Raw genomic sequence first — 15,407 nt, 5'->3', positions numbered from 1 at the left:
ATACTGCAGTCGTCGAATGTTCCAGACTAATCGTTCGGACCCGCGTGCCTTCGACAAAGTTCTACACCATTCGCGTCACGCGATGAAATCAGATAACACAGGGTTCGGCGACAACAGACAGCCGGATAGAAGCATCGATAACTTTCCAGAAACTTCGAATACATGCAGGCGCATCCCGTTCTGTGCGATTACATTTGTTAGGCGGCGAAACGTGGTCGCCCGATAAAGATAAGTACACGCGTCAATATACAGCACTTCTAAGTCCACAGCACAACTTACGAGGGGCCCCGCATCGGACTTTGCACCCACCAATCACGCGGTGAGCGCCGAGCAACGCAGCGTTCGGCACGGCAACGAAACGTGCGCCTGAGCAAGTGCAACGAACCAAAGAACTCGGTGTCTCGGAGGAAGAAACAATCTACGTGAGACAAACGTCGTGGTCGGCACGGACAACCGGGTCGCGACGCGCCATGAAGGCGGAAGCGATCATGGGGCTGACGCCTCGATAGGATCGTCCTCTATCTCGCTTGGAAGCACCAGGTAGTCGCATGACTCCTCGCCAGCAGCAAGGCACACATCGCAGGCGACGCTTTCCCACCAGACGCGCTCCGGCGCAGCGATCACGTCAGAGGCGTCCTGCATCGGACGCTGCACCTAGGAATCGCGCTGTGAGCGGAAAGAGGAGCCACGTCGCCTAAACACCAGGGTTCGAGTGACGCAAGCTGGAAGTTGGAACGGGAGAGAGCCAGAAATCTTATTAAACGCAAGCGTATTGAGACAGCCTCGCACCGGTCCCCGCACGGCCCCAATGCGCTCAAGCGAGACGAAGGGGAGAAGCGGGCGAGTGGCGCGCCAGCTGTCGGGGCAGCACAGTACATTGCAAGGAGGGTGTCTTCTGTGTTTGCCGCAGGATGGCTCTGCTTGTGTGCCAAGCGCAGAAGAAATGTAGCGGTAACGTACTTCGCTACTCGTTTAACTGCGACTTCTGTAACTTACAAGCTCATAATTAGCGATATATACCGCAGTATAGCTTTCTACGCCACGTTTCTCAGGCAACACCGCATTCACTAAAGCCGCTTTTGTCCCGTTTGAACCATCGAACTCATGGCTGAGTGGTTGTCTCCGTCTCACACTCCGAAGACCCTGGTTCGATTCCCACCCAGCTGATCGTGCAAGTTGTTTTTATGTATGAATTGCCTACCCGGATTTTTCACGCACGGCTAACGCCGCCAATGCCAACGACAACGGCTTTTCTGCGACACGAGTTTCTTAAGGCTGTCGTGTTAATAGAAGCACGAATTTAGTTAATAAATGCTAGATTTCTTGTAAGCGCCTGAGAGAATGCAATTGTACTGCAATTGTGCCCCAATAATTGAGAAATAAGCTTGTAGTTTCACATTAGAAAACGCCTATTTCAGTTATTAATTTAGCGTGTGAAATACGAAAGTGCGTATGTTGCTAATACGAAGAATACACGTTAGATTTCTTGTGATGGTTACAAGCTAAGTATCTGGTTGCAATTAGTTGCTTTTTTTCGAGCGGTGAAGAGTCGAGTTTATAAGTATATAAAAGTGGTGCGTTTTTCCAGAGATAAAGAGAAGTATACACTTTGTTCACGTCATTCATCATTCTTTCTTTTACCCAGTGAGAAAGTCAGTTAAACTTGAGTTGACGTCATCCTGGCAGCTAGAAGTTATCTGGCGCATCGAAATTCAATCTTCCGGCAACAACTTTAGTTCAACATGCAGGTTGTATACATTCACAAGATAATGTCTGCGTAATAAAAATAACAAAGGATCTTTGAAACTGCCCTGGGGAACTCTAGATGTGGCCAAAAGGAAGTTCTAATGCTGCCCCGCCAAATCGCCGAATTTCTCGATATTAGTCAGATGCGTTGAAGTCCGCGAGTCACGTCCGCGATGGCAGTGGCACAGCTTGTCGGCAGTGCCCGGCAAATGACATGTCTTGTGGTGCAGTCGGTAGCTACTGAAATTCAGGTGTTTCCCGTAAAACAAGTAGGAAATGCCCCAATGAGACCAAGGCCAACGCTGTAGAAAGGGACAATTGTAATCTCGATAGGCAAAACTTGACTGTCGGGAAACAAGGAAGGGCGCTTCTTGCCCTGGCAGCACTCGCAAGCAGGACGATACTGGCTCATAGAACGATAAATGCCTGGAAAGACTAACTGACGCCGCACCCGGTCGTAAGCTCTGGACACTCCAAGATGTCCAGCGGTTGCGAAATCCTGTGGTTTTGGAACGCCGTGAAAGGGAGAGTCGTAGGAAGCACAAGCAGGAAGTCTGAGCTTGTGAGCTAGTGTTGCGTCGGTAGAGAATACCATGAAGCAGTAAAACAGGTGGATGTAAGGGTCGATGTACTGAACGCGTAGGCGGTGGATGATGGGGCGTAAGTCTCCATCATTCAGCTGTCCCTCATGGATAACGCTAAAGTCAGAGATAGCGAGGACGCTGGCATTGGAATCATGGGCACCGGAGTCGGGACGGTCCTTCTGTCATCCATTTGTCATCCAGTTGTCCTCCACTTGCGAGTGTGGAAGGACAGTCGGGGTACGGCGCTTCCGGCGTAAACACTGTACGATTGCAGATGTACTATAGCATGTGATAGCAAAACTTGCAACAAGTTATTCCGTGCACTGCGATCCAATGCGAGCGCAGGGAAAGTGCCAAAGGCTTTTCATGGACCTGGAACAAAGAAACCGCGAAGGGGCCATAACTACGATAACTCACATCGGCGAACCGCACGAAAGATACTGCGAGCTACGTTACGTGGTCCTCGGGGCCGGAACTGAAAGCAAACATGCTTGGATGGATGGTGACGGCGGTGCGTGGTATTTATATCCTTAAATCCAGGCTGTGAATCGACCCATACTACTATTGCTGCGTTTATTTGCAGGTTATGTAACATTACCTTACTTCAATAATGCTAATAAATTGATTTATATAACTGCCATTATCAGACTGTGCTTGTAGCAATGTGTGGCAAAATATTTGGAAAGTTAATATGGCAAAACTGTCTGTAATGATAAAATGTGTCATGGTTCAGAAAATATATGCGCATATATATATGCTGGGCACGCACATTACAGACAAGCGTTTCTTCTGGCCGTCCACATGGTGTCAGCAGACAAGATATATATATATATATATATATATATATACGTATATTGTAGCGTACATAAAAGACGGCGTCTTGCAAAATAGACGTTCTCCTTAGTAGCGGGCCAGCAGAAGAGCGTGCAGTTTACGCGCTTCATCGACTTTCATGGCGCCGACCTTTGCGTGTGCCGTCCTGCGGTGCGGGAGCCCCACATCATTGTGTCAATTGCCCCCCATCCGAATAGCGACCGTCTCGGTCACGACAAAAGGTTCTTTCAGCGACATAAGAAATGGAGCTCCTCAGGTGCATCTCGGCGTTCCCGTACGCACATAGTATGGTTTCATGCGCACTACATGAACAACTTTAGCGCGAGGACGACGACGGAGCGAACCAGGGTCAGAACTGTAGGGGACGACTTCGTAGGTCACGTCACTGAGACGGGGTGTAACCTTGTAGGGACCAAAATACCGGCGGAGCAAATTTTCCGAGAGTCCACGTCGACGGGTGGGCGTCCAGACCCACACGCAGGCGCCGGTGTTTTAATGGACGTCGCGTCGACCCTGGTAGTATCAAAGTGTGTTGGTATGCTGTTAGCTCCGAATACAATTTGGAGCTAGCTGGCGTGCCTCTTCGACTCCTTGTACCAACTCTTCCATGTGTTCGCTGCTCGGGCTATTATCAGCCAGAGGTAGCATGGCGTCAAGTGTTGACGTGACGTGGCGCCCGTATACAAGTTCAAACGGCGTAAGCTGTGTAGTCTCCTGTACAGCAGTGTTATACGCGAAGGTCACATGTGGTAAAATCTCGTCCCATGTATTGTGCTCTACGTCGACATACATGGAGAGCATATCAGCCAGCATTCTGTTTAGACGTTCCGTTAATCCATCAGTTTGAGGGTGATACGCAGTTCTCTTGCTGTGAGAGCTATGCGTCAGCTGGAGAACGTCTTGCATAAGTTCCCTTGTAAATGCTGTACCGCGGTAGGTGATGAGAACAGACGGTGCACCATGTCGTAGGACAATGTGGTGTACAAAGAACTGAGCTACTTCATACGAATTTGCTTGCGGAATAGTTTCGGTTTCGGTGCACCAGGTTAAATAACCGGTAGCGACGACTATCCATCTATTGCGCAAAGAGGTCACCCGGAATGGCCCAAGTAGATCCATCCCTTTTTGTTGGAACGGTGCTTGAGGAGGGTCCACAGGGTGTAGAAAGCCAGTCGGTTTAACTGGTGGTTCCTTGCGGCGCTGACAATCGGGGCAGGTCTTCACGTACCGTTGCACAGAAGAATAAAGCCGGGGCCAGTAATACTTCTGTCGTATCCTTGCTAGTTTCAGGCGTCCCGCACATGGCTCATCATGGCAGGCTTGCAAAATATCTTTGCACAGCACCGGCAGCACGACAAGGAGGTACGTATTGGGAGCGCTTCCGCAGTTTTTCTTGTAAAGGACGTTGTTGTGCAAGTATTACGATGATAAGCCGCGCACGAGCGAGCGGAGTCGAACACCTTCAACTCCTTGAAGGTGCTCGACCAGCGGCAGCAGCTCAGGGTCAGCGCGCTGGTGCTCAGCCATCTTTATGGCGTCGATAACGCCGACAAATGGCAAGTCAAGGTCAGGGTCCGATGACGTCGTAGGAAGTGGTGCGAGTGATGAACAGTCAGCGTCACTGTGCTTCCTTCCAGATCGGTAGACAACTGTAATGTCATACTCTTGCCAGTGCAGGCTCCAACGGGCTAGTCTGCATGAAGAATCCTTGAAGTTGGCAAGCCAGTACAGGGCGTGGTGATCGCTGACAGCCTCAAATGGTCTACCATACAAGTAGGGTCGGAACTTACTAATTGCCCACACAACCGCTAAGCATTCTTTTTCAGTTGTTGAGTTGTTTTTCTCAGCTTCGGTGAGACTGCGGCTTGCATAAGAAAGGTGCGTTCCGCACCAGCTTGCCACTGCAGAAGAACTGCGCAGAGACCCGTATTGCAGGCGTCAGTATGAATTTCAGTGTCAGCGTGTTTGTCGAAATGAGCAAGGGACCAAAAGCCTCTTGCAAACGCTTGCGCAATTCATTGAACGACTGCTGCTGGTTGCCCGCCCAAATGAAAGGCACATTGTCGCATGTAAGCCGTGTCAGAGGCTCAGCAATTCTCGAGAATCCCTCGACGAAGCGCCTATAATATGCGCACAAACCAAGCAAGCGTTGGACAGCTTTGTTGTGTGTGGGTGGTAAAATCTCGGCGACAGCAGCTAACTTGTAGGGGTCTGGTCGGACGCCTTGAGGACCAACGACACGGCCAAGAAATTTGAGCTCTTGGAACCCGAAGAAGCATTTCCAGGTTTGATGGTGAGGCCGGCAGTACGGATCGCAGCGAGGACACTCTCGAGTCGAGCGAGATGTTCGTCAAACGGGCTCGAAAACACGATGACGTCGTCCAAGTATACGAAGCAGGTTTGTCATTTGAGTTCAGCAAGCACGGTATCCATTATCCGCTGAAAGGTGGTAGGTGTGGAACAGAGACAGAAGGGGAGAAGTTCGAACTCATAAAGCCCGTCAGGTGTCACAAACGCTGTTTTTTCACGGTCCTGTTCATCATCTTAAATTTGCCAATAGCCTGACTTAAGATCCGACGTTAGAAAAAGCTTGACATGTTGTAGAGGATCCAATGCGTCGTGCATGCGTGGCAATGGATAAACGTCGCGCTTGATGACACGGTTAAACTTGCTGTAATCTACACAGAAGCGTAGTGTGTTCTTTCTTTCTGACTAACACTACAGGGGAGGCCCACGGGCTTGTGGATGGCTGGATCACGTCGACTTGGAGCATCTCTTGCACCTGATGGTTGATCCCTTCCATTTCCACTGGAGACACTCTCTAAGGATGCTGACGAATAGGACGTGCGGACTCGTCCGTAATAGTTTGGTGCTTTGTGATGGACGTGCGCCGCACTTTGGTAGACGTTGAAAAACAGTCCGCAAATTCATGCACGAGACTCAGTAGACGGTCTTTCTGATGGTCTGACAGAGCGGCTTTAACGTGAATCCGTTGTTTTAGGCAGTGTTGCGAATGGGTCGCAAGCCCCAAGGGTAGCGTTGGCCTGGCGGCCTGGGGCACAGCTGGAAGCATCCGAAGGTCCTGGCAAAGGATGATTCGACTGCTAACAAAACAAGTTGTCTATTCTAGCATCGCAAAAGAGCGGGCGGTCAGGTCGACCGAGGTGGAGAAACGGGGGACCACGTTAGTCGACTGAATAAATCGAAGCTTCTCTCTTGGCGTCCGGGGGCAGCTGCTTTTATACTCTCGGAGTCGAGGACAAGAAGGAACGGCCCGGAAGAGGCGTACGTGACGGCGGCGCACGGACACGTTGTGACAACAAGTGACGTATCCGCCGGGCCGGCGCCGGTCAGACCTCCTCGCTTCACAGTTGGGGAGCTCCTCTCCCTGGCTGCCGCGCCTTGACAAGCGTGGGCACCAACATGCACACACACACACGCACACACACGAAGACACGTGGCATTGAAACATGCCTGGACGCGCTTGGCAGGAGGCGCTGGGGCAGCGCTGAACTGGCCAAAATGTCCGCCACTGTGAACGAAGCCCCGGCGTCCGTTGCATCCGCGCCGGCTATACAGCACGTCGGAGGCGAAACGTAACACCAGGGTAACTCAGATTGCTGAGAATATGCGGTTTCCAATTTGGCGATGTCAGTAACATCAATTATTTCGCGAAGAAATGCGATTGTCGTTCCTCGCGGTACATGCCGATACTCGTTGCTAAAGTTTGTTAGCAAAACGACTGAACATTTGTTTCGCACATGAAGGAGCCCTGTGGCTATGCAATGTGGCGCTCAAGAAGCAGGGGCATGTTTGCCTCAGCAATTCCTTCGGCGTCGTCCTCCATGTCGCATCGGACAAGAGTAAGCACGCTGCTCTTGGGTGGCAACGTGACGTGGTCGTGCGCTACGCGAAGCGCGATGTCACGGTCTTGTTATTACTGTTCGCTATGGCTTGCGTAGTAGCCAAGCGGACTCTAGACTCTTGCAGGTCGACTATGACACCGTTCGCGTGAAGGAAATCCTTGCCGAGTATAAGGTCCTTTGAACATTCAGGAAGCATGACAAAGTCGCTGATGTACGTGAAGCTCCGAATGTTGACTCGTGCTGTGCACCGGCCCATTGGAGTTATGAGGTGCCCTCCTGCACTACGAATCAGAGTTCCGGTCCATTGCGTCGAAACTTTGTTCACTATAAGCGCTAGATTCTGGCTCATAACAAACGCGTGCGCATCCGTGTCGATTAACGCCATGACTTCGTTGTCATCTATGGTAACTGGCACGTCGCAGGATACTGACACCAAACTACGCTACTTTCTGTGCGTCTCAATTACGTCATATCGTGGTCGTCATAGTGGAGGATCTTCAGCGTTAGCAGCGTCAGCGCAGATCGCAGGTCGCTGGGCTCAGTTTTCCCGGGAGGCAGGGTTGGGTGAGCGACGTCTTCTTTCTCTCGGCGTGAAGAGGGGGCTGGAAGACCTGTTTCAAGCGGGTGACGATGACCGAGGCTCACGGAATCCCGGGGCGAACGAGGTCCTAGCATCCGCGAGGTATGCTTCATTCTCCAGGGGGCGTTCACCATTCCGCGGGCACGACGCTTACAGCGAAAATGCACGGAGCCCAGCTCAGCGGTAAGGGCACGACCTGTAGAGGTGATTGGCTTCACCGGAATAAAAAACACAAGGGCCTCCGGTCTGTAGTGTGCAATACGCCGCTCTTGCGGGGTGGTCGTGTTTCAGCCATGAATAGCGTGCGGCGAGGCCTGAAGTCGCCAATTGTTTGTTCAACGGCGTGCACACAATGAAAGTCCGGGACGTCGCTCACATTGCGAAATATCGGGGAGAACGAACTTTGCACAGCTTCCGCATAAGACATGCGAGGTTGTGGCTACCGTACCTCGTGCTGTGGTGTCTCACTTCTCTCAGGGACTTGGACTGCCTGCCTGATTTCCTCCCGGAGGACCTCAGCCAGAGGGAGTCGCTGTGCCGATGCCGGAGCCACCTGAAGCTTTTGGAGCTCTTCACGAACAACAAGCCTAATGACCTCCCGCATGGCGTCGCTATTGTCCAGGGGTATAGCGAGACCGTCACGCGATAGGGGGGACACGTCGCGGTTGTACTGCCTCGTTCGCTGCTGCAGGGCCTTTTCCGTTGATATGGCTTCCGCGAGAAACTCTGCAACGGTGTTTGGTGGGTTGCGTATTAGGGCACCGAATACCTCCTGCTTCACACCGCGCATCAACTTCCTGAGCTTCTTTTCTTCCGGCATGGACGGATCCGCTCGTCGGAAAAGTCGGCACCTATCTTCGACAAACATTGCGACGCTTTCGTTCGTCCTCTGTATTCTCGCCTGAATTGCAGATTCAGCTAGCTCCTTGCGATCGAGGCTGGCGTATGTGCTGATTAGCTGCCGTCGGAATTCGTTCTCAAACCATATCCGCGCATAGTCCTCGAGGGCAAAGTAGGTGTTATGTAGCTTACGCCAGCCGTTGAATTCTGCGACATGCTCAAAATGATCGAGCCAGTCCTTTACATCCTCGAAGGTGACCCCATGGAAGGACGTGGGGATTCGCGGCTACTTAAGGACGACCTCGGTCGGCGTGGTTGAGGAAGAAAACGGAACCGATGTACTCATCCTTCTGACTTGATTGGGTGGATGCTCGTGCTCAGGTGGCAGTCCTTGATGTCGGCGGCTTGTCCGTACTGCGCTGCGGGAGCCCCACATCACTGTGTCAATATATGTCAACCATCGTAAATGCACTGCTTATCATCCACAGACTAACGGTACCACGGAACGCTTTAATCGAACTCTTGGTAACATGCTCGCCATGTATGTCTCACCTGATCACTCTAATTGGGACCTAGTTCTTCCGTTTGTCACCTACGCCTACAACACCGCGACTCAGGCCACTACCGGATTCTCACCCTTTTACCTTCTTTACGGCCGTCATCCTTCACACACCATCGACACCATTCTGCCCTACCGGCCGGACCCATCTGATTGCCTGCCGGTCTCGGAAGCCGCCAGACAAGCAGAGGAATGTCGCGAGCTTGCCCGCCGATTCACCTCGGACGACCAGAACCGCCAAAAAGCCGTTCACGATGCCCAGAACTCGACTCCCACTTTTCTCCCGGGCGCTCTCGTCTGGTTGTTAGTGCCACACCGCACGCCTGGGCTCGCTTCAAAACTCCTGTCGAAGTACGACGGTCCATACCGCATTCTCGAGAGAACATCACCCGTTAATTATCTGGTTGAGCCGCTAACGCCACCGTCCGACATGCGACGTCGTAACTGCGAAGTCGTTCACGTTCAGCGTCTCAAGCCGTATCACAATTCTACCATCCTTCCAGAAAACTAAGTCGCCAGGGTGGCTCCTTTATTTCCGCGGGGCCATTGTAAGGAAGATGAGGAACATGCGCGCAGTGAGCAGCATCGGCAGCATCAAGCGCGCAGCAGAGGCTCGAGCTCGGGGACTGTGCTCGGTGCATCTTAGAACCGGCGGTCGCTACGGACCCCAATAAACCTCCTTTATAAGATATGTGTATATATATATATATATATATATATATATATGTGTGTGTGTGTGTGTGTGTGTGTTTGTGTGTGCACTGCGCACGCACCTTACAGACAAGTCTACCTGCCGTCCGCACGGTGTCTGCAGACATTCTGCAGACTATAGTCTACAGGAAGGTCACGTCTACAGGTAGGTAACAAGGGTGACTGGTGGGGGACTTGTGGGTGATTGAAAGGTCAAAGCCATTTTTGTAAGGGCATGTTCCCACCCTGCTAAGTTCCTGTGAGCCATCGCAGTATATATAAATAAATATATTTGTTCAATACATTTAGTACAATGAACGTTAGCTAGAATGTTGTAAACGTACTGCTAGTCATGCTCTGATGCTATTTCTTTTGCATTTATTTCTTCTGTATTTCATATATTTACTTACACTGTACCCACTACACTCCTTACTGGCGCTTGGGCCATGAAGGTAACTGAAATAAATAAATAAATAAATAAATAAAAATGGCTGTGGCTTAGCTAAGGTTAAGCCCAGGATGCGAAGCATACTAGAGTAGAAGTACTCCCAGATACACTCGCAACTTCATCCTTTACCTCGGACTCTGTGGAGGAACGCTGCTGTTTAGCCGCGTACTCTGCACGTCGCTTTGCAAGCCGAACTTCTCGTTCTTCGGCCGTTTCCGTGGCTCTTTGTAACTTGCGCTTTGCGGTCTGACGGGCGGCCCTTTCCTTTCCCGCCATCGCGCTATACAACTGGCCTCGAAAAGCGCCGCTCTTTTATACAGCTGTTATGACGCCAGTGCCCTAGCAGATTTAGGCCGCAGCACCGGCTGTGCGACCGCAGGCGAGCGCAAGAGTTGAGCCCGGCTTGCAGCTGTTGTGACGTCAGTGCCCTAGCGGGAGGAGCGGGAGTTAGGCCGCAGTACCATCTGTGCGACCGCAGGCGAGCGCACGAGCTGAGACCCGGCTATGTAGCTACGCGGCCGCAAGCGAGCGCACGAGTTGAGCCTCCGCTTTTGCAGCTCTTATGACGTCATATGGTAGCTACGCGGCCGCACGCGGCGCAGCAAGGAAGAGCGTGGTTGTGCGGCTAGTATGCTTCGCATAATAAATAAATAAGTAAATAAATAAATAAATAAATAAATAAATAAATATGTATTGCGATGCCATATCTTGAATATCTTATATAGTTTCACAGTTTTTGTATCACTAGTGCCCCCTTGTAAATGAGTTAGTTGTGCCCTTTAAGATATTACTAACATACTAACATTTACTTACCATCCAAAACATTAAGAGCGCAGCTCTCAAGCCCGCGGATGCACGGTGCGAGCTCTCATGGCGAACTTCGCAAGGCATAAATAAATCACTTACATTCAGCGAAACACAGGGGGACGCTGCCGCACGCTCGCCGCGTATTGGTCAGTGTTGCCAGACTCTAGGAATGTGTTTTTGGATTTAAAAAAATAGTAAATAGGCTTTTTATTGTATTATTTGTTGTTAATCACAAAACAACTTGAAAAAGAGTTTCATAGAGGCGCTAACAAATAATTTCCGCACATTTCATTGAGCTGTAAGCATTTTAGCGGGTTGGCTTTGCGCCGACTTTCTACGTTGAAGGGTGGCACAGCGAAGCGCAGGCGTTGCAGAAGGTTTTGTGGTTTTCCAACTGAGAGGTTAGTTTACTTTGAGTAAAAACACATTGTGGTTATTCATGTTTGCTTCAGTTTGAGTTCCTGTTTTAAAGCCTCCTTAGACAACAAGCGTTTAGTACGGCAGCCGGACAGGATAAAAATTATCTATACTCGGCGTGAAATGGGCCTTTCAGCGGCTCTCCTTCTCGATGCTTCATGCATTCCGTGCGCCACCAGGGCCAGAAGACCAGAACAGCCAGAAGACCTGGCATAGTCGGCTTCTAACTATAATCTGTCGTTGCTCTTTTTCGTCAAGGCACTCCAGCAGAAGGGACCTATTTTTTTAGTAGAGCAAGGGTGATTTCTCACCGAGGAAGCACGCAACCAAAATGTATCAGCACACGTGCCAACAGCGAAAAAAAACCTCGTGGCTGAGTGGTAACGTCTCCGTCTCACACTCCGGAGACCCTGGTTCGATTCCCACCCAGCCCGTCTTGCAAGTTGTTTTTATTCATGAAGTGCCTGCCAGGATTTATCGCTCACGGCCAACGCCGCCGACACCGATACCGACGACACCGGCTTTTCTGCGACACGAGCTCCTTAACGCTGTCGCGTTAAAAGCAGCTTCGGCGCCGCGAGCGAGAAACCGTTTCGTCCCCTGTACCCGAACCCATCTGGGCTCCACCACACGTACAACAAAGGGCAGTAATAAGACAGGCACTACTATGCACACACTATTTTGCGCCATGAAACCTTCGATCGGGTTTGTAGGAAAATTGCACCGCACTTATAATTATTATCTGTTTCATGAGCACGTCACTTAATTTTGTAGACGAAGAATAAGCTTACACAAATTTGTACTATTATTTCCATGCTCTCAAACATTCCATATTCCGCTGTAATGATCAAAGATGTCCCTTTCACGCGCAGGTAGCCGACAAGTGTGCGGCCAGACTAGCCCAAACGCCAGCATTCCGTCGTTTCAGCGCGGCCGCACGACGGATGCGCTCCCGTGTTTACACTGTACTTCTGAACAATGAGCGACGCAACCTGGGGAAATGCCTCGTGAGCCGCTGCTGCTAAACAAGCTGATCGAGCAGAATCACAGCGCTGCCGCTGAGAAGACCCGGTCGTTCAGAATCAAATTCTTTGCTGCAATATTTCGCGAATTTGAAGCACCTTACCAGCGGCACTCGAAATTCGCTATAAGGAGTGTCGTAATCGTTGTTTACTTTTTTATTGGGGAAGTATGTTGTATTGTTAATATCACTTCCCTAGTGTTTTATTGCTCACCATGACGTCTACCGCCATGGTGCACGCCGATGGTGCTAGTTTTCCCTTGTATATAAACAAGCTTAGTCATTAAAATATCGGTTTTTGTCTGAGACCAGTTCAGCCTCCTCGTGTTCCTTCCCAATCACCAGCCCTCATTGCAACATTTAGTTACTTCAAGATCTTCTGGCGGCACATGATCGCTAGAAGGCGGTAATCTGAAAGCAGGCGATCTTTCCAGTAAAAAACGTACCTTGGCTTTGCGCTGCTGTCATATGGCAGCAAAAGAAGCCACACAACCTTTAGGTTTTGCTTTGCTTATCTGATAATCAGGACATTGTATGTCATAACTCGATAGGAAGTTAACGCAGTTAACTTCAGCTTGTCAGAAGTATTTTCGGACGTGCGGATTAGGCTACTCAGGCACATGCCCACGGCGCATATGTAGTCGGAAGAAGAAAACAGCCAAGAAGTAAAAAAAAAACACATTACACAGAAAGCCATTAGACTCACCAGCGACTATTGGTGTGCCAGTTGGATTCGTTCTAATCGCAGATGTTAACATCAAAAATGATTTTTCAACACAATAATGCAGGTGTCCGCGGCTGTCTAAATTGGCATTGTGGAAAGAGAGACAAAGCTGCAAGGTCTAGCACGTTTCAGAGAGCCGACATGGATACTTGGGGAACAAAGGACAAGGTGACCACTACTATGAGCGTCATGAGGGCGATATCCAAGGCCGAAATTCGGCTAAAAAACATTCGCTTGTCTGACAAAATACAGCGTACCATGTTTGATAATCAACTCGTCAAGGTACAGCCCACACCGGAACAGCTGATCTGTGATTGCGAGTGCATTATCGAGTTATAAAAGCAGGTAAACCGTAAGGCCATCTTGCCTGGCAAGTTGATGAATCACATGCTTTACGCAACAATCAAGAACCTTGAGATTTCCGCAAGGTGGTAGAGATGATGCAAAAAAAGTCGCCGCATTTATTACATGGACGAAAAAAGACAGCACTGAGAAACGCTGGTGTGTCTTCTTTATCTGTTAAATACAATGGGAAGGAATGATGGGTAACAATAATAGAGAAAGTGAAGACGACAACGAAGCGACACAGAACAAAGGGTGGGAACATATATGACTAATAAAGCTTTGTGTGCAAAGCAGACAAATCAACATGTTCCAAAATGTCAGTATCACTTCAATGTTGCGCCAAGAGAGGGCGAAAACGAAGAGTGTATGGCGCACTGTGTGTTTCTCCGTGATCAAGACGCAGGGAAAGAAAACTAGCTGTACTTTCAAGGTAAGCTTTTCAACCGTCTAAAGGTCACATCCTTTCCATAAAACGCACTCTGCGCGTTGGGGCTTCTCGTAGTAGCAGACGCACTTGACGTAACAACGCACGCTGGATGAAGTTTCCCGGTTTGTGCCTCGCAGCTGCAAGTCTCGGTGCGTAAAGCGATGCTATACAAGCAGTAGTAATTCAGTGAATATATAATGGTCCACTAGTAATTACAGCTTTAAAACATAGACAAAATGCATCATGTAGTGAAAAAAAAGCGGTCCGTATCATGCCGAATGCGGAGATGTGTTGCAAAAAGATTTACACTTCAGTTAAGGACTTCATTCAAATTTGCGATCATGTAAGTCCTCGAATTCTAACAACGAGTCTCACCGTAGTGTAGGTAATGAACAGCCATTGAATCGATGGTGGATAATTATGTCCCGGGAGTAACCGACAAGACTCGGAGGTCGGGCCACTATCCAGGTACGAAAAATCACGCTTTTGCGCGAAACCTGACAATTTAGGCACCGCTAGCACGCCGGTAATATCCGGAAATTCGTGCCATCTAATGTAAACCAAAGTGGCGCAGCGACCCGAAAACGTTTGTTCCTATGGGATTTCTATTCTAATCATATGGGCTGATTAGAATAGAAATGACTAGAACATGATTTAAAGTCGAAACACTTACCGTAATATTTCTCTACGTGGGCGGCATCAAGCAACGCTCCCACGGCACCAATATGTTGCCGCATATTCGTAATTTTTCGCAGGGCGGTTTCGCGTACCGATCCCGTCATCCAGCTTGACGATCGGAATGCCGCTTGAAAGGCCTTCCGAATGTTGGAAGCCATTTCTTTGGCCTCCATGAACGTCTTTTTGTTGACCACTGGATGTTGGATACAAAAAAGGAGGGAATGTGATAACATTCATGGCTTCCGGGCCTGTAATTCATTCACCGCTACAGCAGGTAGAAATTAAGGCACGCAAGGGTGACGGAAATCTCGCTCGATGGACTAAATCTTTCGACCGTTTCTCAATGTTGTCCGCATTTTATGCAAGCTTCCCCGAACATTTGGGAATGTTTGTTCAGCCTACACACTCCCCCCACCAGTTCTCGTACACCACACAATGTTACCAAACTTTCGCTTGCGATAAGTTCATTACCTTATTTTTATAAATACATTCCTGCAAACTCTCTCTCAACCATAGCCCGAGCAGATAATGCAAACCTTGTCAACGTAGTCTGTTTCCTTTCAAGCATAAGTGCGGCCGCTTAGAGCTTCTCATAACCCCTCTACGGCGTTGTATATTCTCGCGGTTCTTCATCTTCTGCAGTTCACTTTAATACAAGCTCCATCCGGCATGTTAGTTTAGAACCAAAAGAAAACATTAAGTAGTGGTCTACTAATGAGCTATGGCCTCGTGGACGCCAAACGGACAGAACCACTGCTCAAGAAATATCTTAGTAAATGACTAGCACTTTAAACAGTGCTATAGATGAGTGCAAGGTTCGAGTTCGAAGCGCCTAGGTTTC

General features: G+C 49.6%; 1 protein-coding gene across 1 annotated transcript in view; it reads right to left on the bottom strand.

The window, feature by feature from the left end:
- LOC129386298 (endothelin-converting enzyme 1-like) overlaps window positions 1–14,746 on the bottom strand; it is a 46,792-nt gene extending 32,046 nt beyond the window's left edge. The window contains exon 1 of the mRNA XM_055074120.1: window positions 14,562–14,746. Coding sequence (XP_054930095.1) covers window positions 14,562–14,739 — 178 coding nt within the window. The 5' untranslated portion in view covers window positions 14,740–14,746. The remainder of the gene's footprint in view (window positions 1–14,561) is intronic.
- Window positions 14,747–15,407: the final 661 nt, after the last annotated feature.

This window comes from Dermacentor andersoni, chromosome 3, assembly GCF_023375885.2.
Source record: "Dermacentor andersoni chromosome 3, qqDerAnde1_hic_scaffold, whole genome shotgun sequence".
Lineage (NCBI taxonomy): Eukaryota > Metazoa > Arthropoda > Arachnida > Ixodida > Ixodidae > Dermacentor > Dermacentor andersoni.
This window is presented reverse-complemented; position numbering and strand designations above follow the sequence as displayed.